The sequence below is a fragment of the Felis catus genome, chromosome E1, assembly GCF_018350175.1.
Source record: "Felis catus isolate Fca126 chromosome E1, F.catus_Fca126_mat1.0, whole genome shotgun sequence".
NCBI classification, from domain to species: domain Eukaryota; kingdom Metazoa; phylum Chordata; class Mammalia; order Carnivora; family Felidae; genus Felis; species Felis catus.
The window spans coordinates 39,567,489-39,591,703 of NC_058381.1; the positions used below are offsets into that span (position 1 = coordinate 39,567,489).

The window sequence follows — 24,215 nt, forward strand, 5'->3', positions numbered from 1 at the left end:
CTTTGAGGACTATGCAGATCAGAGCTGCTCAGCACACGGCAGCACAGAGTGAGGTTTGGAAATCTTGGGGCTCGTCACAACCAGACGGGAGGCACAGAGGCAGGGGAAGTCTCAGGCATTTACGGGGTGGGGGCCCGGGCATGCTGGATGACCTGATATAAATGGCCCTGTCCCATGAGACTTTGGACTGTTCCTGTGGACTTTTGTGCTATTTAGGCAATATTTGCTATCACGACCAACCTATATATTAATACTTTTTTGGGGAGATAGCACAAAAAGAAATCATATTGGAAATTTTATATTTTGAAATCACTTATTTATTTTGGGGTTGGTATTTGTTTTTCAATCTTATTCTGCTACTGTCTCCGGAGAGCTACTCTACCGCTGCCCCAAGGCCTTGTGTGCTGCTGTTTCTTTTTCTTCTCTGTCCCAGATTTGCTGTTGTTATTCAAAGGCCTTTTATGAAGCACTTGAGATTGAACGCATGCCTTAACAGGGGTGGGCTTCCAACACAAGGGATATATTTCATAACCCAGTACAGGTCATTATTTCCACACTACTCTTATGAACATTATACCTCCTCCTTTCCACTTGAATACCCTGTCATTTGTCTGGTCACATGATTTCTACTTCAATTAAAATAATTTTCCTCTTTCCCTTATCGTAGGTAAGGACATCTGGGTGGTCATTACTTCTCCTGATATTAGTTATTATCTGAGTGTCCACCCCCATTTCCACTCTTTCATTTTCCTTTTCTTCTCCTGATCTTACATTGTTTAAAACAAAATGTAGTTATCAGGGGAAGGTGCAAGCCTCTGTCTCTTTCATTACATGTTCTGGGATAGTTGGGCCCAAGTATTTACATATTATATATATATTTAATTAAAAATACTTTTATTTTTCCTTTTTTTTTTTTGCTGTCATGGCATTATGGTAGTTTAAAATTTTTTTTGTATTGCTAAATACATCATCTATTCATTCTAAGGTAAAGAGGGAGTTATGAAATACTCGTCATCACAGGCAGACACAGATGGGGTTTGATGGGGCTAAGAACCACTGACTTAATGAATAGGCCAACTGGGGCATTACCTGGGTGGTGCTGGGCTCTCCGGGGCAAAGGAGTGGAGGGTGAACAGGATGGAATTGGGGAGGAGGAGGCACCGAGAGGCAAGACGTCAGCGAGGTGTGTGCTCTGTTGTTCGAAACTTTAATTTCCCTGAGGATGTGTCCTCAGGTGGTATTCCTTTTTAAGGGTGCTAATTCTCTTCTTAGTCAGAGGGGACAGCATCCCTATCTTTACAGCCTTCCACTGTAAAGGTTAGCTCGTAGATGACGAAGGAGGAACGGATGAACTTGCAGGTATGCATACTACAGGAAGCATATGAAAAGTTTCTGTATTTAGACAACTCCCAACTTACATGTGATTTGTGTACTAAACTATAGACCATGCTTAGAATTCATCTTATGACAAAAGAATCTCAAGTATTGAAGTTATGTTCTATGCCACTATTATTCTATAATTCAGTTATGTTGTCTGTTAACATGGGCTTTTTTTTTTTTTTTTTTTTTTGGATTATCTCCTGAACCCAAACCGTGTCACTACTGGTTGCACAGAATTAACTACCTTCTAACATCATCTCCTACGTGAAAATGCTTCCATTTTGACCTGGGAACTCAGGACTTTATTTCTTTCAACATAGCTCAGAAACGAGAGGGAAGATTGTGCCCAGGGATACAGCAGCAAGAACACGTTGCCAAGAATGGGGATACAGGGTTCCAGTGGCAGGAAAGAAGGGAATAGGGAAGAGAAGAGGGCTCCAGGAGAGGCAGGGAGAGTGTCGGGAACCAGCCAGCAGTGGTGACCAGGGTCAGGAGAAGAGGGGCGCCCTGGTTAAGTTAGTCTCCAATCTAAACAGCATATAGTAAGAGAGCACGGCACCTTTCTAGGGTGGCTAAGTCAAAACAGTCTTCCTAGGGGCACCTGGGTGGCTCAGTCGGTTAAGTGTCTGACTTAAGATCACGATCTTATGGTTTGTGAGTTTGAGCCCTGCATTGGGCTCTCTGCTGCCAGCACAGAGCCCGCTTTGGATTCTCTGTCCCTCCCCCTGCTTACCACTCTCTCTCTCAAAAATAAATAACCATAAAAAAAATAAAAGAATAGTCTTCCTATAGTTTTGAGTCATCTTTACCTTCCCTGCTCACTGCCCTCATTCGTATTAACAGGGGTTCTTTCCTTTGGGTTACAGCCTGGTGTCCTCAGGGAGCGTGAACCCCTGATGAGGACAGGGGCGCTTGGGCCACATGTATGTGGTAATTCTCAAAATCAAGCTTTTCGGGTGCTGCCAGCTCACACCCCAGAAGGGAAGCCCGTTTTAGCCCTGGCTCGTCTCCATGGTAACCTGGGAACTAACTGGCAGGAGGTGCCAGGGTGGCTGAAAGCCCAGCTCTGTGAGGTGGGTGGGGAGGACGAGGCTGATGGGGCTCATCGGGATTCAGATGTGTACCTTTTCCTCTGCGGGGTGAAAAGCCCCACGCGGCTTTCACTGGCTCCCTCAGTACCAGGAGATGTTGGTGACGCTAGGTCGGCCTTGTGTGGCCCCCTGACATTGGCCTGACACTTAGTTTTCAGGTGGGGCAATACTGCTGCCGCTGGCTCTTCGGGGCTTGAGGACTGGGCGCGGGAAATGTGGGCTATTTTCACGAACCGGGCGCTGAGCCCCGGCCGGGAAGGAAACCCTCAGTGATCTCGGGGAGGAAGAAACGCTCTGTCTCTTTCTGAGGGTCTCAGTGTCTGTCTTCCCTGTTCTCGTCCGCTCTAAGTATTTGTAGGTAAAGCAAAGCTCTAACAGGGAAGGAGGGCTTCGGTGAGAGTCGCGACCTGCAGGCCGACCCGCGCCCTCGCCTACCATTGCCAGGAGCGACCGCAGCTCGATCTCCAGGGTCTGTAGGTTGCGCTTCATGTCGGTCAGCTCGCTCCTGGCTGAAGTGGCCGCGCCCGCGTGGTCGGAGATCTGCTGCTGCAGGGTGGCGCTCTGGAAGGCGGGGCGCAGAGGGGTGAGCGGGCCCGCGCCCACCGGGCAGGGCTGGGGCGTGGGGGTGGGGGGCGGCCTCACCCTCTCGTTGAACCAGGCCTCCGCGTCCCTGCGGTTCTGCTCGGCCAGGTCTTCGTACTCGGCCCGCATGTTGTTCAGCAGGACCGTGAGGTCCACGCCGGGCGCCGCGTTCATCTCCACGTTCACGTTCCCGCCCGCCGCGCACTGCAGGGCCTGCATTTCCTGCAGGGAGACGATAACGTGACCCTGGGGCAGTTCATGTGCCGCGCACGTGCGACTGCTTCTCCGCGCTCTAGGCTGTGGCCTGACTTCCCAGCCCTCCACCCTGTGACTCTTCCCTCTCCCCGTTTCTCTTTTCATGTTTCCTTTCCTTCCCCCCTCGCCTCCCCCCCCCCCCCCACTCTCCCCTTTGGGACAGCTAGATTTGGTGGTGTTTTAGGCGTTTCTGTCATAGAGTATTTTCTGAAAATCTTTCATCCATTGTTTTGGGGACTATTTTGGGGAGATAACTATAAAAAAAAAAAGGCATATGAAGCTGCCTGGTGTAAGGTGTCAAATAATGGGTTTATTATTGTGCAGGGTTCAACATTAAAGCCAGGCTCACTAAGTGGAGAAAACAGTGACATCTTTTCCAAGTCAGAGAGGTCTTTAGTGAGGTTAACCTCAAGATAAGTTTTTACGAATGAAAGAAATAAATGTAGTGCAAACAAAAAGGGGTGTATTAGTGCAAAAGCAATGTACCATTTTCAGAAGGATAGAATATTATATCAGCCTAAAAAATGGAAGGGTACAGATCAAATGCTTAATATTTATTACCTCGGGAGACGAGATCAGAAGGGCAGAGAGTGGGAGAAAGAAAATTCTTTCTCTATAAATGCCTTGGCATTGTTTGAATTATTGTGATGGGTACGGAATACTGTTGTAATGCAATGCCACCCCCCAAAGTATTTAAAATGTACAGAATGGCGGTTTGACTAGAAGTAAAGCTCCTCCTACCTCTTCGTGGTTCTTCTTGAGGTACCTCAGCTCTTCGCTCAGGGATTCGTACTGCAGCTCCTGGTCGGTCCTGCAGAGCGTCAGTTCGTCTAGGACTCTCCGCAGCCCGTTGATGTCAGCCTCTGTGTTTTGGTGAAGAGCGAGCTCATTTTCATACCTTGGGGGGCATTAAATGAATTTCAACACAAGTTAAGACTCTCTCAAGAGGCAGGAAAATAGAACCTCAATTGCTTTAAGCTGAACACTGGAAATTGAATTGGGACTCAAAATATTATAAAAGTATACATGTAAAGCCTTCCTTGACTCCTCTCTTACCCAGTTCTGTGTAGGATAATTGGCATTTATTTAGTGACACAAATTCTGATAGCGGATCCCAATAAAATAAAAATTTGCCATTGTATTATTTTTATTATTTTAAATTTTTAAAAATTTTTTTTTTATTTTTGAGACAGAGGGAGACAGAGCGTGAGCGGGGAGGGGCAGAGAGAGAGGGAGACACAGAATCTGAAACAGGCTCCAGGCTCTGAGCTGTCAGCACAGAGCCCGACGGCGGGGCTTGAACCCACGAACCGTGAGGTCATGACCTGAGCCGAAGTCGGAGGTTCAACCGACTGAGCCACCCAGGCGCCCGCCATTTTATTATTTTTATTAAATTGTTTTTATGTTTATTTATTTTTGACACAGGGAGAGAGAGAGAGGCAGAGCGTGAGAGTGGAGGGGAAGAGAGAAAGGGAGACCCAGAATCTGAAGTAGGCTCCAAGCTCTGCGCTGTCAGCACAGAGCCTAACGTGGGGCTGGAATTCATGAACAGCAAGATCATGATCTGAGCTGAAGTCGGACACTTAACTGACAACTCAGGTGCCCCCAAATATGCCATTTTATTTATTTATTTTTAATTTAATTAAAAAAAATTTTTTTTTGCCATTTTAGAATTTTATCTTAGTTACTCGTTTTCCTTACTTGATGCATATTTTATAAACATCTACTTTGCGCTTGGCTCTATTCCAGGCAGGCATAGAAATACAGTGATGTTTTGCCTCAAAAATGTAATAAATATGTATAAATTTTGAGCATAGCTGATTGTAATATTATAATGTGCTTTGTGCCATATGGTATTGTAGTATTATAACATGCATTACTTCCTATCATCTTTCAGAGTGTATACTCCTTGGGATAAAATTGAAATTTTATTTAGCATATTAAATAGACAGGAAACATTTTCTCGAGAGTGATTGTTTTCCATCACTTACTTTAGCCGGAAGTCATCCGCAGCCAGTCTGGCATTGTCAATATGCAGAATTACGTTAGCGTTAGCAATAGTGGAAGAGATAACCTAGAAGCCAAAAGGGAGGACAGGACAAATACGCCAGCTCTTACAATTTCTCAGCAAATAAAAAATTTGACATAATTAACTTTGCATAAAAATCCTATTTCCTTAAGTAACAGCCAAAATACTTAAAATTTTAATTAAAAAATTACAAATATGGTTATTTCTTCTCCTATACTCATATAACTTTTAGAATGTGACACTTATCAATGAATATATTTCAAAACTGGCAACATTACAAAAAATTTTTTTAACGTTTATTTACTTCTGAGAGAAAGAGGGAGAGAGACAGAGGTATGAGTGGGGGAGAGGCAGAGAGAGGGAGACACAGAATCCAAAGCAGGCTGCAGGCTCTGAGCTGTCAGCACAGAGCCCGACACGGGGCTGAAACTCACGGACCTGGAGATCATGACCTGAGCTGAAGTCGGACACTTAACGGACTGAGTCACCCAGGCGCCCCACTAGCAACACTTTTTTAAATACATTTTTTTAAAAGTTTATTTATTTATTTTGAGAGAGAGAGGGAAGGTGAGCAGGAGAGAGAGAAAGAGAATCCCAGGCAGGCTCCACATTGTCAGCACTGAGTCTGACGTGGGGCTCAAACTCACAAATTGTGAGATCATGACCTGAGCTGAAATCAAGAGTCAGACACTTAACGGACTGAGCCACCCAAGCACCCCCCCGACAAACCTAGTAACATTTAAGTTACTTGAAAACCATGATTCAAAGTGCGTATTTTTGACTAATAGGAAGAATGTTTTATCAAAAGAAATAATAAATATGATATAAATGACAGATAACAGTTATGAGGCATTTCCTGTTCTAGTTTTATGTCTTTGGGTAGGTAATTCTTAGTTTTAAATACTTTGAGTATTTCCAAATTTGTAATTTCTCACCTTATTCTTAAGTTCTTCAATTATCTGGTAGTATCTGCTATAGTCATGATCAAGTCCACGGCAAGATCCAGGCCCATATTTATCATACCAGCCCTTGATTTTTCTCTCTAGTTCGGCATTTGCCTCCTCCAGAGCTCGCACGTTTCCCAGGTAGGATGCCAAGCGGTCGTTAAGATTCTGCATGGTCACCTTCTCATTCCCGGACAGAAGTCCCCCTTCACTTCCAGCAAAGCCAGCACAAGCAGCGTTTCCAAGGACACCACCAGCATGGTTCCCCCCAGGGACATTGCCCAGGCCCCCTCCCAAGGCACAGGAAAATCCACTTCCAGCCACAGAACTGCCACATGCATTGCTGCCGGCAAAGCCTAAGCCTCCACTGGATGGTCTGACAGACCCAGCTCCAGACCATAAGCAAATATGCCTAGACCCACTAGAAAATCGGAGAGACATGCTAGAATGAGAAACGTTCACCCTGTCTGGAAGAAGATAGGTGTAATTTCAAAGGAGAACAGAATATCATGTGCTGATGGTGTCTTTGGGCTTTTATACACAATTGTTGGGGTGTTTCTATTTGAGTTATGCATGCCAGACGAGAAATGGCATCATTCAGATTAGCATGAAATTATGTATAATTAGGTAATTTTTTTTTTTTTTTTTTGTAAATTGATGTCTAACATCCCTGGCTGTTGCTTTGGGGTATTTGTTATCTTAAATATAACAGGGTTAGTTCTATATTAAGTTCATTATTTTAACTTCTAATTTTGGGTGAGTAATCCTTTACTTTCATCTAGGCCCTAGGAATATACTGTCATTACCTGGCACCAGATATCGTAAAGTTTTAAAAGTTAAGTAAGATTGTGATAGGATACCATCAGCTACAGTAGGGTCTTAATTACCAGGGAGGTATATAAAGAGGTATATATTAAGTAAAGGAATACATATTTCATCCCACCATAGCAAAAAAAAAATTGTGTTATTAAAAATAATATGATCCTTGTAACTTCTCTGGTCTTATAATTATAACAATGACATAAATATTGACTGATTCCTTTATTTAATGCATAAATAGCTACTGTATCTGGTGTTCAAAGCTGAATATAGAAATGAAAACATAATGGGAAGTAAATGCAGAGGTGTATGGGCACAGTCTTTAAGAAATGTATGGTCAGGATCAGGCAGAAGCTGGATTGTGTTTAACCTTCTGCGTCAAAGAGTTTGGAATGACTGGGGGTGTGTGGGGGGAGTGTGAGTGGGTCCAGCTGAGAGGACAGGAGAGATGAGCAAGAAGTGACCTGAGAAGCCTCCTCTTGAGGTGGTGGCCAGGAAGCTGGGGGTGAAGAAGGTGGAGAGGATAGGAAAAGGAGGGGGTAGAAGGAATTTGGTTGGGCTGGACTGGTTCCAGGTTCTGTGGTGAAGACAGGTATAGAATTGTTTTGCCCCAGGACTGTTCTGTCTTCTGGAACTGTGTTGGCATAAGCGGTCTGAAGCCTGGTCATCTGGCACTGTGGCTGCCATTGGCCTGGCATTTAAATGTATTTTCTGGGCAAAGTTGTGGGATTTGTTTAGAGCTGCAAAAAGCCTTAGATATTACCTAATTCAGCCCCTTTGTCAGATGAGGCCACTGAGACCCACAAATGTTAAACAATTTGTTCAGAGTCACCAGGCACATGCCAGGTGAAGGCTTGGCGCATGTTCTAGAAAGCCTTGAGATTCTGGCACCATGAGAGTATTTTATTTTACCTAGTTATTTATTTTAATTTGCTTAGTGTTCATTTTTGAGAGAGAGAGGAGGGGAAAGAGTGCATGTGCACGAGCCGGGGGGGGGGGGGGCAGAGAGAGAGAGAGGGGGACAGAGGATCCAAAGCGGGCTCTGCACTGATAGCAGCAAGGCCTGATGCTGGGCTTGAACTCATGAACTGCAGGATCATGACCTGAGCTGAAGCTGGATGCCTAATCAATTGAGCCACCCAGGTGCCCCTTATTGATTGATTTATTTTTAAAATATTTATTTGTTTATTTAGTGAGAGAGAGAGAGAGAGAGAGAGAGAACATGCATACATGAACAGGGAAGGGGCAGAGAGAGAGAGAGAGGGAGAGAGAGAATCCCAAGCAGGCTCCCCAGTGTCAGTGCAGAGCCGGGCATGGGGCTCTATCTCAGTAACTGTGAGATCATGTGACCTGAGCTGAACTCAAGAGTCAAATGCGTAGCTGACTGAGGTACCCAGGTGCTCCATCATAAGTGTATTTTAGATACAAACAATTTCTCTGAATTATCTATGCCCATGCAAATACTTATTTTATATATTGCCATTGATAGTCTTATCATGTTGTATTGTCAAATTATTCTTTTGAGTTATTGAATTATTGGAATTAAAATATTAAAGAATTAGAATATCAAAACATGAAGAATTGAAAATCTCTTCAGTGCCTAATTAACTGTAAATAATAATTAGATAAATTATTGGTGTAATGTGTATGTATCCTGCAGATGTAAAAAAAAATTCCAAAGGACATTTTGTGACAAAAGAAGGAAAGAAGCTATTTTTTAAAAAAAAAGCTTAAGTTGAAGGGTGCCTGGGCGGCTCAGTCGGTTAAGCGTCTGACTTCGGCTCAGGTCGTAATCTCAGGGTTTGTGTGTTGGAGCCCCGCATCCGGCTCAGAGCCTGGAATCAGCTTCAGATTCTGTGTCTCCCTCTCTGTCCCTCTCCCGCTCATGCTCTGTTTATCTCTCTCTCTCTCTTTCTCTCTCTCAAAAATAAACGTTAGAAAAAAAACTTTTTTAAGCTTAAGTGGAAATAACTCGTTTCCTTGGCGATCCCAAATTGTTCACCGCAATTGTCCCTGCCCTTCTATTTCCACCAGGGGGCAGCGCTCACCTGCAAATGGATGTAGTTCGGAGCAGAAGCACCACTTCAGCCTGGGTCTCACATGCCTGCAGCTGGAAACTATTAGACCCCTGGTATGAAGCAACCTCAACATTTATCTTCTCAAAGTTCCAGAGAACGATGAGTATAAAGACAAGATTTCCTTACATTTATATGGTGCTTTACAGCTTCCAGAGGGGTTTCTTGTACATGATCTCATTTGATCCTTATAATGAATCTGGGAATTAAGAAAAGTGGTCTCCTTCCTCTGGTTTAAAGATGAGGAGACTGAGGACAGAGACTGTTCAAGGATACACAGCATGAAACATGGTGAGTCAGCTCAGATGGGTCTTGTGATGCAGTGTGGTGGTCCTTTCATTAAATAGTTGTCCTAAAGTCGGACGAAAAAGTAACTCAGACGATGCCCAGATGTCTCTTTAATGGAAAACATAAGCTGATTTCTTACAAAATTGTTTCAAGAATTTCTAGTTAATAGTAAAATGAAACTTCTGACTGTAGTCAGGCTGCCTATCAGATGTCATTCATTCAGTTATGTTGTTGTTCATTCAAGAAGGATTTAATGAGCACCTACAATGTACAGGGCACTATATCGGTAGCAGGGCATCCAGAAGGAAGACAGTAAGTGCCTCCCAAGCTTTATTGTGAAGAATGCTGCTGTGAACACGGCACACACAAATATCTCTTCAAGACCTTAATAGCAATTCTTTTGACTTTAGACCCGGAAGTGAAATTGCTGGATCATACGGTACTTTTGTTTTTAATGTTTTGAGGAGTCATCGTTCTGGTTTCTGCAGCCCCTGTCCCATTTTTCATTTCCATCAGGAGGGCACAAAGGTTCCAGTTTCTCCACAACCTTGCCAACACTTGCTATTTTCTATTTTATTTTTTAAGTAGGCTCCAAGCCCAGTGCGGGGCTTTAACTCTTATGTTGCTGAGATCAAGAGTCAGATGCTTAACTGACTGAGCCACCCAGGTGCCCCCCTCCCTTTTCTTGATGGTAGCTTTCCTAATGGGTATGAAATGGTATCTCATGGTAGTTTTGATTTGCATTTTTCTAATGATTAGTGATGTTGGGCATCTTTTTATGTGTTTACTGGGCATACCCCATTTGCTTTTGTCTTTACAACTGCTTTCAATCTACAGAGATGCATTTTGGTGCCCTTTGGTTTTCTAAAGATTTGTTTATTTATTTAAGTAATCTCTACACCCATCGTGGGACTTGGACTCATGACCCTGAGATCAAGAGGTGCATGCTCTACCAACTGAGCCAGCCAGGCGCCCCTGGTGCCATTTTGTTTTCTAGTCTTCCCCTCAAATTTCTTACTTTAGGAAACCTTACAGAGGCTCTATAGATCAAAACTTTAATGAGAGTTCCTCTTCCAAAAAGGTCATTAGCTTTGTCCTGGCTCTGCTAGCCTGTGAACCTGTATATTCATGCTTTTCAAGCATTTCTCCTGAGATAACATATTCTGAGTAGGAAAGGTTAATCAGAAGCCTGGTATGTGATTTTTTCTTGGCTAGGATCCTGAAGGACAAAGCTATTTTCAGAACACTATTCAAATTCTTCCCCCAGGTAATGCCCAATATTTGTACTAATTCACAATTATTCCCTTTCTAACTGCTGCTAGGCTGCAAAGATCTCTTATGCAGTGTTGGAGTTGTGAGATGATGTTTGTGTTTTTATTTAGAGACACTGAAAATCAATGTGACAACTCAAAGAGTTCTTCCTCCTTTGGCATGGCTTTCTGTGGGACAACCTGGTTCAAAAAGTATCCGTAAGAAATATCCTTGATACCTGGTTTCCAGGCTGGACTTATTTTTGTTGTGATAACTCGTTTCTCTTTGTCATTCAAAGACACAGCATGGGTCATTTGCATCATGATCAGGATGACCACAGCTGCAGCTTTTAGGGATGGTCAGCTATCTCAAACCTTTGGGACAATCATCTGGTCCTTCCTACTTACCTTCACAAACCTCTTGCTCTATTTTATTGGACCTCAGGTTCACAGGACTAGATTAGTCCTACTCCTTTGTGACACACTCTTACCACTGTTCCTACTGTCTGGATTTTTGTTTTGCAGCCCTACGACAGCAACCTGACCTTGATCTCTACCCCGTGGCAGACCACATTAATGATCGCCTACTCTAGTAACAATTTATTGTGATGCTCATGCCCATTTTTGGATAAAACTATTTAGCCAATAAGCATATTTCTCTGAGGATGAACAGAATGCTGTTTTGTTTTTTGCTTAATAAAATCCTCATTTATTTGGACTTATCTAATACATACTAGAAGCATGCATTATAAACAGTTATACTCTTTATATACGTATATATATACGTTTATATACTCTTTATATAAACAAAGGATAAAAGCAGATATATTGAAGAAACAGGATTAAAAATTTACAGCAGTTACCAAATTTCAGTAGTGTCTTTTTCAGTTGTTTTGGTAATATTTTGAAAATATTTTTCAAAATGTACAACATAGCAACTTGACCACTCAGTACTTATGCTGTGCTCATCACAAGTGTAGTAGCTCCCATCTGTCACCATGCCAGCCGTTACAATACCACTGACTATATTCCCTATGCTATACCTTTCATCCCTCTGATTTATTCATTCCACAACTGGAAGCCTGTATCTCCTATTCCCCTTCATTCAGTTTACACATCTCACCACTACCCTCCCCTCTGGCAACGATCGGTTTGTTCTCTGTATTTGTGGGTCTGTTTCTATTTTTGTTTGTTCATTTGTTTTGCTTTTTGGATTCCACATGTAAGTGAAATCATATGGTATTTCTGTCTAGCTTATTTCACTTAGCATAATATCCTCTAGGTCCATCAGTGCTGTTGCAAATAGCAAGATATCTCATCCTTTTTAATGGCTGAGTAATATTCCATTACATATAATGGAATGTGATATATATTTTTTTATATATTTATATGTAAATATTTATAACTTAGTAAAGTTCTATTCAAATTTATTTATAAATATGTATTTATAATTTATTTATAAATATGTATTTATAAATATGTATTTATAATTTATTTATAAATATTTATTTATATTTATTTAAATATATATAAATATATATGTATATAAATATACATATATATGTACATACATATATGTATATATGTGTATACATATATATGTATACATACATTCATTCTATATATGTATACATATATATGTATACATACATTCATTCTATATATGTATACATACACATTCTATATATGTATATAGAAAAATGGATAAAGAAGATGTGATATGTATCACATATACATATATATACACACATATATATGGACATACATATGTGTATATATATATATATGTATATGTGATACATATCACATCTTCTTTATCCATTTTTCTATTGATGGACACTTAGATTGCTTCTGTATCTGGGCTATTGTAAATAATGCTGCAATAAACATAACAAACGTAGGGGTGCCTGTATCTTTTCCACTTAGTGCTTTCATTTTCTTTGGGTAAATACCCAGTAGTAGAATTACTGGATCATATAATATTCCTATTTTTTAGTTTTTGAGGAAACTCCTTACTGTTTTCCCCAGTGACTGCACCAATTTCATTCCGTGAACAGTGCACAAAGGTTCTTTTTTGCCACATCCTTGCCAACACTTGCTATTTCCTTTCTTCTTCATTTTAGCCATTCTGACAGGTGTAAGGTGGTATCTCACTATGGTTTTGACTTGTAGTTCCCTGACAATTAGTGATGTTGAGCATCTTTTCATGTGTCGGTTGGCCATTTGTATAATCTTCCTTGGAGAAATGTCTGTTCATATCTTCTCCCACTTTTAACTGGATTGTTTTTTTTGTGTGTGTTTTGAATTGTGTAGTTCTTTATATATTTTGGACATTCACCCCTTATTAGATATATCATTTGCAAATATCTTCTCCCACTCAGTAGGCTGCTTTTTCATTTTGTTGATGGTTTGCTATGCAAAATAGAATACTGTTTTTTCAATGTCTATTCCATGGTGGTCGTTTTTTAAGGGCTTTATAGGCATTAACCCATTTTATCCCCACAATCTCATATGAAGTAGTTATTGTCCCTATTATAGGGACAATTGTATTGGACAGATAAGAAAACTGAAATTCAGAAGGGTTGAAGTAACTTGTCCAAAATTTAACGTGATTTGTAAATGCCACCGACAGGATATGAAATCCAGGAACCATTGACTTTGGAATGCATGCTTAAAGCCACAAATGACCTCTTTTCCTAATTCTCACTCTCCAGATGCCATGTAGATGGGATACTGGGTGGACCTTATTTAGTTAACCTTACACAAGCTATTTCCCCTATAAACCTGACCATAACTAAGTTACTTCTCCATGCCCTAGCAAAATCGAGCCATCATAGACATCAAAGTCATGGTGCAAAGCTTTAAGAGGCATGATGCAAACCTTCTGGAAAAGAAGCCAGCTTTTGCTGTTTGGTATGATTCCACATGAGTGCCAGAGTTGGCTCTGCTAGTCTTGCTGGACACTGCCCTGCTTAAATAGCAGGACACTGTCACAACTTTAGAATTTGTAAGAATGTGTACAGGATTTTTTTAATAGCTACATCATAAATCCATGTAAGAGTAGTGATCTGTACAGTTAGCAGTTTTTTTAACTATAAATATCAATGTCCTTGCTAAAATCAAACTTGTTCAGACTGTCTTTATTAAACTAGTCTGAGTCCCATTGAGAAAGTTCTATTTTAATTTTTTTCCAGTTTTATTGATATAATTGACACACAGTACTGTTTAAGGTGTACATAATGACTTAACTATACAGTGAAATGAATACCACAGTTCGCATCCAAAAAGAAAGTGGTTCTTTACCAGAGATAAAGTAGTTACTTCATCAGAGAAAATGTAATATAAATAATTGTTTAAGAAGGTACCGGAAGACTAAACAGGCAAGAAGTCGGGACTACCATGATTTAGACCTTTCAGGAATGAAGGGTTACCCAACCAGATGAAGAACTCTGATCAGCTGAGATCTCTGCTTGGGGTGGGGGTTAGGCAGGTAGTGGTGGTAGGACTGGGTAGAAGAGACAAAGGTTAATAACAAACACAGCTATCTCATAGTATCATGTTTATATTTGTGTCACTGAATAGAACACTTATTTCTTCAGAATTAGGAGAATGGCCATCTCAGATTATTAACAATACTCTAAGTCCTAGGCTCTGGGTTAACTGTTAGATATTTATTTTTTAAATTTAAGTTTATTTATTTGAGAGATAGAGTGAGCAGGGGAAGGGCAGAAAGAATCCCAAGCAGCCTGTGGGTGGAGCCTGATGCAGGGCTCGAACTCAAGAACCCTGAGTTCATGACCTGAGCCAAAACCAAGAGTAGGACACTTAACCAACTGAGCCATCCAGGTGCCACAACTTTGTTAGATATTTTAAAAGGCAGTGTTTCTGAACAGCATTCAGTATAGACACAGTGGCAGCTCAGGGTCCTTACCCATCAATATCTCAGTTTTAGGGCTTTACAGTGTAGCATGTTGGGACTTCAACAGAAACTTAGGAGACAGGCTCCCAAGAAGGGACGCTGGTACCCAGATAAAAAAGTAATGCCAACTTAAGTGGGGAGCTTCTGAAGTATGATATTTGGTGGTAAGTAGGTCATGGAGCCTTGACTATAGGGAAGTCCATCCATTTTGAAACAGGGCTTGAGTACAGAGGATAGAGTTTATCCAGCAGGAGACCCAAGTAAATGACCTGGGGACCAGGGCTCTGGTCTTGGGGAAAACAAGCTCAAATCAGTAAGGATACAGAGACAGGCTGCTATTTGGTAGACCCGCGTATCTAGGAACCCACCAGGGAACACAAGGTAGTCTTAGGGACAAAGAACAAATATAGCCCTTAGTAAATCCATCTACTCCATATACTAGCAGAGTACTGGCAGCTGGGTTCTTAATGGCTGAAGGATATGACTGGGTTGACCCTATACCAGGTCTTTAGTACTTATCACGAGATGTGTTTGGTGAAGGCAGGGACCTAGAGTTGTTCCTTTGGTAAAACTGGCATTATGTCTTTTCCTGTTCATCTGACAGACACCAAATAATTTTGTTAGGGTGATATATTACTGGCCTGGTGAGTGGTAGATGATATCTCTTAAGGTGTATATATAGCAACTGGGCAGAAATGAATGGGAAGAAAATGAGGGAAGGTAAATGTGCGAAGCCAAGTAGTCAGAAAATGTGAAATTTCCAATAACTTTATCCATGGAGACTTACTGGAGATATTTTAGAATTTTCAGGACTGAAATAATTCAAAGCCAGAGCACTGGGAGTTTCCCACCTATGGTATATCTTTAAGAAAGGGTAAGATTGGGTATCAGATTTCTGACTTAGTGAGATTATGGACATTGATCTAACACCCACAAGATTAAAAAATTTACTCAGGGAAATCATAATGATAATAATTCTGTCTTCAGAATTTCTGGACAAATGAACCTTCAAATGCTATAGTTCACTAATCTTTAAGGTTAAAAAAAAAATCACTTAATTTAAATAAGGACAATTCTGACCAAATTGGATAGCTTGCATCAGTAAGAAAGTTTATTGAAATTCATTAGTGAATGAGAATAGAAAGTTTTTTTTTTTTTTCCCATTAAAGAACACTTTCTGGTAAAGTGAAAAGAAATACAGAAACCACAAAACACCTTTTAGACACCTTATTTTCAAGGAGTGAACCTATTTCCATAGACCATTAAGACTGAAGTGTTTTCTTGGAGCTTTTGTTTTTCATGCACCTGTACATAATGGTCTGTGTGAAGGGAGACTCTTTCCTCTTGATGCGGCTTAATAGTAGTGTTTCTTGGTTTCTGATTCAATCATTGATGAAAGGACTCTACCATCAGGTGCCACCTCTTCAATAATTGTCTTGATTACTCTGGTTTTGTTAGTATCTGTACATGAATCACAGGGGAAAAAAACAATTTAGACTAAATAATTTGTGGAGCTTCTTACTAATTAATCAAAAATTTTAAAAGAAAAGTACACTAAATTAAAAAAGAAAGAAAATCTTATTTTTTGGTTTGTTTTTTAGATCCGAATAGTATTTAAGCTACAGCATCTTGCACCAGGTGATTTTTCGTTCAAGATGGATGTCAAGAGTATAGTTTGCTAAAAAAAAAAAAAAAATCCAAGGGGAAATCTCTAAGATTTTAATTTTTTAGAAAGCTTTAAAAAGCAACAAAATCATCACGGAAAGTTAAAACTAATTCTGATTACCCCAGCTAGTTTCTGCTGACCTTGGTCCCTTGGAAGAGGGTTCCCCGACGGACCCAGAAGACGAGGACTTGTGACCGCCGGAGCTGCCGCCACCGTAGCCGCCGCCGCTGGAACTGCCGCCGTGGCCACCGCCGCCGCCGGAGCTGCCGCCGCCGTAACCACCCCCGTGACTTCCGCCGGAGCTACCGCCGTGGCCGCTACCGCCGTGGCCGCCACCGCTGGAACTTCCGCCGCCGTAGCCGCCACCGCCGCCGGAACTTCCGCCGTAGCCGCCGCCGGAACTTCCGCCGCCGCGCCCGCCGCCGTAGCCGCCGCCGCCGCCGGAACTACCGGGAGTGAGAGTTATGTTCGGTTAACTCTAACTTTGAGAAATGGTGGGTCGCCTTCTAGGTTATCGTTACTTTAAAAATAAGCAAAACGTGTTTCGAGAGGGGAAAAAAAAATACCTGTCGAATATGGATTCTCAGACCCACTAACGAACAGTTTTATATGCACACAACTTTCAGAATCAAATCCATGGGAAACTCAGGCTGTGGTTGCATAAGCCTTTCTCTGTACTCTGCCTTCCCCCTTCTCCTCCCTTTCGCCCATCCTCCGGCACTTTGGGTTTTGGAAAAGCCCGGCGATTTAGAACACCGAATAAGACGAATTGGGATAATTCTAAGATTTTTATAATTTACCTTCCTTCTCCTTCTAGTAGGCTGCGGTAGGTTTGAATTTCATTCTCCAGTCGGATCTTAATATCCAGGAGCTGTTGGTACTCAGCGTTCTGGCACTCGGTTTCAGCTCGAATCTGTTGCAGTTGTTCCTCCAGAGAGGAGATCTGGGCCTGAATCTGGGAGAGCTGCATACAGTAGCGACCTTCTGTTTCTGCCAAGGAGGCTTCCAGGGATTGTTTCTGGAAAGAGGAGAGAATGTACGGTGGCTTAGCGACTTCTTTGTTTAATTGAGTACAGTGAAGATTACTTAATAATTATTTAATGATAATTAATATTTAATCTTTAATAATAAGACATCAAATAGAATAAAGGAAATGAATAGAATTTGTGTTTTATGTTTAATGGCAACATTTTAACTTCACGTTTAGAGCAGGGCCCCTAAGACTTTTCTCCCATTAACAAAGAGCTCCAATTTTATTTATACCTTCGTACTCTTTCTTTTTTTCTTGTGGTGCATATTATGTGAGCGTGAAACTTTGTGTGTTAAAGTTGAAGTTGTTTCAAGAGAGAATTACAAACATACCAGGGCTAGTTGGGACTGTAGTTCGATTTCCAGACCTTGAACCGTGCGTCTCAATTCAGTAATCTCCGATTTGTGGCTGGACATTTGTTCGATGTTACTATTGATTTCCGTAGTGAGTTCTTTGCTCTAGAGTATTAACAACGGGAAAAGATGAGAAAATTCTGAAATGATAACCAAACGTCCGTTGGCCCCACTATGAAGGAAGACGAATTAACCTTTTCGTTGAACCAGGCTTCAGCGTCTTTGCGGTTTTGTTCAGCAAGTTGTTCATACTGGTTTCTCATGTTATTCAGAAGTTCAGTCAGATCGACACCTGGGGCAGCATTCATTTCTACATTTACATCACCAGTGGACACATTTTGAAGGTCTTTCATTTCCTGTTAGAGGAACAGAAAAATTTAATGATTGTATCATGACCACGTGACCCCCCCCCCTTTTATTTTTGGCTGGGGGACGTATAACTTTTTGCATCACCTCTTCATGATTCTTCTTCAGGTAGGCCAGCTCCTCAGTCAGGCCTTCGATCTGCATCTCCAAGTCAGTCTTGGTCAGGGTCAGTTCATCCAGCACCCTGCGCAGGCCATTGATGTCAGCCTCCACGCTCTGGCGCAGGGTGACCTCGTTCTCATACCTGAAACAAGCATGGTACAAATACTGGATATAATTTACATATGGGAGATGTTCCCGGGCTGAGACTGTTTTAGAAGCGAATACGGAGTTGGCTTCATATGGCAACATTTATTGTGTACTAATTCATATGGGGATAGAGAGATATTAGTGGGTTAATGCAAAGAAGCTTAGCAGTTTGCTTTAAAATGCATTTTCTTCTTTTAATATTGCCAAGAAGGTAATATTGAAATTGAAAAATTTTCGGACAGCTCCAATACTGTTTAACTTTGAATGAATTCAAGAAAGTGTAAATGCTATTGTAGGTGTCCAAAGTCACTGTTAAAAACAACTCCTGTATTTGTTGTGACTGTGTTGTACCATGTTTACTTAGCTTACTTTAATCTGAAGTCATCAGCTGCCAGCCTGGCATTGTCGATCTGAAGCAGGATGTTGGCATTATCAGTTGTCAGATTGAGGATCTGGAGGGAGAGGCAAAGAAATCAGATACAGATACGCCATTATAAAACCAGGTGGCATAGATAGATAAGCTGCATTTTTATGTTCTTGGGGGGAACATAATCCTGGGGGGATTTTTTTTTATCTTAAATATAAAATATTGCAGGGGTACTCATATACTTAAATTTGAGTCATTTGTTCTCTTAAAGTTTCTATACATATCTACTTCTGTATCATCTTTTTCTGAAAACTAACTGCAATTATATAGCTGTGTTCTTGCACAGCTCCCCTCTCCCCCCTCCCATTTTATACTGTGTGATTTCCATGTATTTCAGTGAACTTTTGACTGACTCATACCTTTTGGTTTAACTTGTTTTAAATATACATTCTAAATGAATACACTCTGGGCTGACACACAGTAGGTACAATTCACAAATTCTCCCAGAGGCAAACAGTATCCCATTTTCATACTGGAGAATTCATGTTACTTGTAATGTTGGTAATGGATTTTTTTTTTTTATTAATCTGAATACTGTCTTGTTCTGATTGATTTAATAATTCTTTCAGTTCCGATATTTGTAAATGACCTAGTATTTTAACTAGGAACTCATACACTCATTAAAACATAAAAAATTCTCAGTAATCCGTCGTCTGATAAGGTATACAACACACATTGAAGATTTCAATGACCATATCCTCACAAATATTTACCTTTGAGGAGACTGGATTATTTTTGGAAGCGAGAAAGTAACATAGGCAAACACAGTGAATAGCTACATTGTAGTTAATGTAAGAGTCACATATCTGAGTTACATGGATAAAAAATAGGCTTAAAGTTGGATTTTTAAGATGCACCTTACCTGATTTTTAAGATCATCGATGGTTTGGTAGTATTTGCTGTAGTCACGAGGTTCTCTCTGGCCTAAGCCGCCATGCTTTTCATACCACTCTTTGATTTTGCCTTCTAGCTCATAGTTTGATTCTTCCAGAGCCCGCACTTTGTCCAAGTAGGAAGCCAGGCGGTCATTCAGATTCTGCATGGTTACTTTTTCATTTCCGGAGAGAAGGCCACCATCTCCTCCAAATCCACCCCCAAAGCCTCCAAAGCTGCCTCCACTGAAGCCACCACCACCAAAGCTGCCCCCTCCAAAGCTGCCTCCTCCATAGCCCCCACCAAAGCTGCTGCTTCCATAGCCTCCACCAAAGCCTCCTCCACCAAAGCCTCCTCCGCCAAAGCCTCCTCCTAATCCTCCATAGCCACCTGATGAGCCCCCAAAGCAGCCTCCACCAGAGCTCCCACGACTAAAAGAACCACCACTGAACCCCCCTGAGCTAAATCCTCCACCAATGGAGCCTTTGCTGCTTGAAATTCTGAAGGATGACCCTCCTCCTCCTCCTCCTCCCCCCCCACTGCGGGAGGAAGAGTACTGCTTGCTTGAGCTGTATCGAACAGACATGGTGATGCTGTTTAGCTCAGGGAGTGCTTGCTACCAAGGACAGTGACAAGCCTTTATACACTGAGAGGGTGTGTCCCACATGTGTTAGAGTTTGCTTACTTGCATGGTTTTCTTTTTGCCAATTTAGCATCTTTACTTATGATTGCATAAATTATCGTTGGTAATAACCAATTCCAATATGTATGGTTTTGAATTGGCCCTAAGAACAAACAGGAGTTTTGCTGTGTTGAAATTGAAAATGGGTGTAGTTCAGATGAGCTTATGTTTCATTACGCTTTTTTACCTTTTGAAGAATATTGAGCAACTTAAATCCAGTTTTTTCTCAGTACTAATTTAGTTACACAGAATGTTTGCAAAGTTTGGAAAAAGAATTTTAGCTACAAAATTATTGCTGAAGATTTTTCAAATTCATGTTTTAAATAGTTTTAATTAATTGGAAAAAAAAACTAACATAAAGTCATGCTCTAATGGGGATCTTGTAGAAAATTGCAAGCAAACCAAAAAGAAAAGAAAAAAATGTGCTAAGCAGTTTAATTAGGGTTCAAAAGATGCCACATACGAAAAATTAAAGCCATAAAAAAACCAAATTGGTAAGTGTGTGTGTGTGTGTGTGTGTGTGTGTGTGTGTGTGTGTGTAGTGTTTGTAGGGAATCTTTTAATTTATTTGGAGAATGAAAGCATAGTGGTACTTTGCTTAGAGAGTTGAAAGTGAGTAATGACTTAGGAATCTGCTAATTTAATGGTGCTATTCTTTTTAACCTTATATATATTTTTAAGTTTATTTTGAGAGCGAGAAAACTCATATGAATGTGTGAGCAGGGGAGGGGCTGAGAGAGAGAGAAAGAGAGAGAGAGAGAGAGAGAGAGACAGAATCCCAAGCAGGCTTCATGCTGTCAGCATGGAGCCCAACACAGGGCTCAATACCACAAACCGCAAGATCACGACCTGAGCTGAAACCATGAGCTGGACGCTTAACTGAGCCACCCAGGCACCCTTTCTTTTTAACCTAAAAAAAAAAAAAATCCTGAAGTGATTCTGGATTTTATTGATTTTTAAATTCATCATAGTGAAGGCTGATTTGAAGACCATAATGCAAATATTCTTAGCACAATATATGAAAAACTAACCTCCATTACTTTCTTTACTCTAAATTTGATTGATCCCCAAAGGGAGAGCTTAGTTATGTTGTAATTGTGATTAAAAATTTGCTTACAGGAATATAAATCCAGATTAGAGAATGTTACTTGCTCCAAAAATTATGATCTGGACTGTGAACATATGTTTCCAAGCTAGATTCTGTTTCTCAAAAAAAATTTTTTTTTCCTTGGATACACTGTGTATAGAATTTGGTGTAACAGTTTGTCTAGTGGAGTATTTAATTGGGACTTTAATACATGGTATAAAATTATTTTTCATCTACCCATAGGCTATGACAATGCTGTTGTTCAAAAATATATTCATGTGTATTGCACACACACATATTTTATAATTAAACAGTGCCATTTGTGATCCTGTGATTTTATAATCTGTGAAACCAGCTGCTGAAATAGGGATGGTGGTTATCTCTAGTGTATGAAAGAGGAAGTTGAAGCTGAGAGAGGTTATGGTTTCACCTAACGAAATGAAATAGGTGGTTGAACTGAGATCAGAAACTTAGTGTTTTAATGCCTGACTTTTCGCTCTTTCCTACGCTACCATTGTGTCTGTGTACTCTCTACTGTGGTTGGTCTGATAGGACCGAATGCCTCTCTTTCTCACCATAAACTTCTCCACTTGGGAAAAAACAAAACAAAACAAAAAGTCCTTGGAAGCATGAAAATGTTGAGATGAGAGGGTATTTGGCACATGCTCTTCTTTTACGAATTGCTTTTTCCTATTAGATGTACAGCTGCACAGCCTATGAAAACTGTGGAAATAGTTTCTTCAGGGAAGGGGAATGTGGCTGGGAGTGTTAGTGTAGAGCTGATTGTCAGGGGTTACGGTTATTACCCAGCACGTTGTGGTTCCGCCAACTTGTTAGCACATGTAAGTGGGGCAGTAGCTAAAAGAAATAATGAAACCCAACCATGGGAATTGATCCTTGAGGAAGATAGCAGGCGGTAGAGGAAGGCTGTAAAAATCAGGATAGAGAAAACAAAAAACCATTCCAGTGAGTTCAGAGCGGATGTTGAAGCCTTGATATTAATGAAAGCGATTTGGAAAGAAACCATTTTAATTAAAGAGAGATTCTGGTAGATTTTACCTGCCATTATTGTGAATTTTGGATCTTGATCTTACCAGTTTTGCTTCAGTATTAGGTTTTACTTTTTTTTTTTTCACCCTGGTGGAGAAATATAAAATTTAAATCTATTTTCAGTTATTTAACCAGTGCAAATGGTATGAAGAAATCTGTTACAATCATATTAAAGAATATGTGAAAGGAAACCTGTGCGTACAAGTACATGGGGACAAATACATGTATAGAGACTCTTCTAATACCAACTATAATATTTAAACCACCTTTAACTAAATCTATTATCAAAGGCTGCTTATTAACCTATATATTGTAGAAATTGATTTGTTTTTATTTGCACTGTCATTTGTTGAAATCCGCCTTTAGCATGAGTGACGTTACAGAGGTGCCATGTAACAATTCTATAGCTAAGTGGGATGAAAATTTACAGACTGTCATTTCTTTATTAAAATTTTTTTTTTCAACGTTTATTTATTTTTGGGACAGAGAGAGACAGAGCATGAACGGGGGAGGGGCAGAGAGAGAGGGAGACACAGAATCGGAAACAGGCTCCAGGCTCTGAGCCATCAGCCCAGAGCCCGACGCGGGGCTCGAACTCACGGACCGCGAGATCGTGACCTGGCTGAAGTCGGACGCCCAACCGACTGCGCCACCCAGGCGCCCCCAGACTGTCATTTCTAATCTTGGCACCGTATATACTTGATTGCCATAATCCACTGTAACTGTAATTTCGTTGTTTTCTATTTTTATTGTGTCTCTGTGGGGCATTGATAGGTATTTAGAAGATAGATGAGTGAGATTCAGCTCTTGCACTTAACGATTTTACTAATCCTTACAATCTAATTGAGGAGACAAAACAAACATTATCAACCTAAGCACCATATGAATGGTAAATGAAGTGAAAAGGAGGTGGGGTGGGGAAAAGGAGTTAACATTTCTAAACATCTACTATGTTCTAGTTGGTTTAGTCTCCTGTAATCCTCCCCAATTTCTCTCTGATTGGTATTACATACCTCATTTTATAGCTGGAAAAAAAAAAAGTGAAGCTTTAGAAAGCTTTAGGAATTGCCCAGAGTAGCATAGGTAGTTTATGCTAGAGCCTGGTTTTGAATCAGCTTCAAAGATGATCCTGTTTTCATGACAGGATCTGTCGTGAAAGACTGTCGCTGTAAGACTGATGAGCAAGGAGTCTTGTTGGAATAGGGTCACCTGACAAAGTTTCATGTGCCGGTGGAATTTAAGCTGAGTCTTGCAAAGGATGGGTAGGATTCTTCCATGCATGCAGCAGCAGAGAGAGGACCTTTCTGGGAAGTGGGGACTATGAAAATGCCAAACAGGTGGAGACTCTTAATGGGCCAGTTTGGCTAGATCAGATCATCTATATTTATTAATTTCTCTTAACAGATTTTATTTGGTACCTGCAATATTCCCTGGGGATACATAGGTGACTAAGACAAATCCTGCCACTTAGGGAATTTGCACTGTACTTGGAGAGACAAGCAAACATACCCACAAGTTGGAGATTCTAATATAGGGTACTCTGGGCTACACTTGAGGCATGACCAGGGTGTTGAGGTAGTGCAGGGAGGGATTCTAACAGTCTGGTGTGTGTGTGTGTGTGTGTGTGTGTGTGTGTGTGTGCGCACAATGAAAGAAAAATGAAGTTTTGAGAAGTTTGTTTTAAGATAGGAATTTGAAGTAGTACCAGGATATTCACGTAAAAATGTCTTAGCACTGAGACTCCTAGGACTACAGTTCAGGAGGGAGATTAGAGCAGCGGATACGTTCAAGATAGGTAAG

The 24,215-nt window shown here is 40.9% G+C and overlaps 1 protein-coding gene across 1 annotated transcript in view; it reads right to left on the reverse strand.

Moving 5' to 3' along the window:
- KRT10 (keratin 10) overlaps nt 1–24,215 on the reverse strand; it is a 63,261-nt gene that overhangs the window by 2,101 nt on the left and 36,945 nt on the right. Inside the window, exons 9-20 of the mRNA XM_045044175.1 lie at nt 19,586–20,212; nt 18,666–18,748; nt 18,135–18,291; nt 17,876–18,037; nt 17,661–17,786; nt 17,099–17,316; nt 16,439–16,744; nt 6,273–6,306; nt 5,300–5,382; nt 4,050–4,206; nt 3,114–3,275; nt 2,907–3,032 (exon numbers count right to left, since the gene is read on the reverse strand). Coding sequence (XP_044900110.1) covers nt 2,907–3,032; nt 3,114–3,275; nt 4,050–4,206; nt 5,300–5,382; nt 6,273–6,306; nt 16,439–16,744; nt 17,099–17,316; nt 17,661–17,786; nt 17,876–18,037; nt 18,135–18,291; nt 18,666–18,748; nt 19,586–20,212 — 2,241 coding nt within the window. The remainder of the gene's footprint in view (nt 1–2,906; nt 3,033–3,113; nt 3,276–4,049; nt 4,207–5,299; nt 5,383–6,272; nt 6,307–16,438; nt 16,745–17,098; nt 17,317–17,660; nt 17,787–17,875; nt 18,038–18,134; nt 18,292–18,665; nt 18,749–19,585; nt 20,213–24,215) is intronic.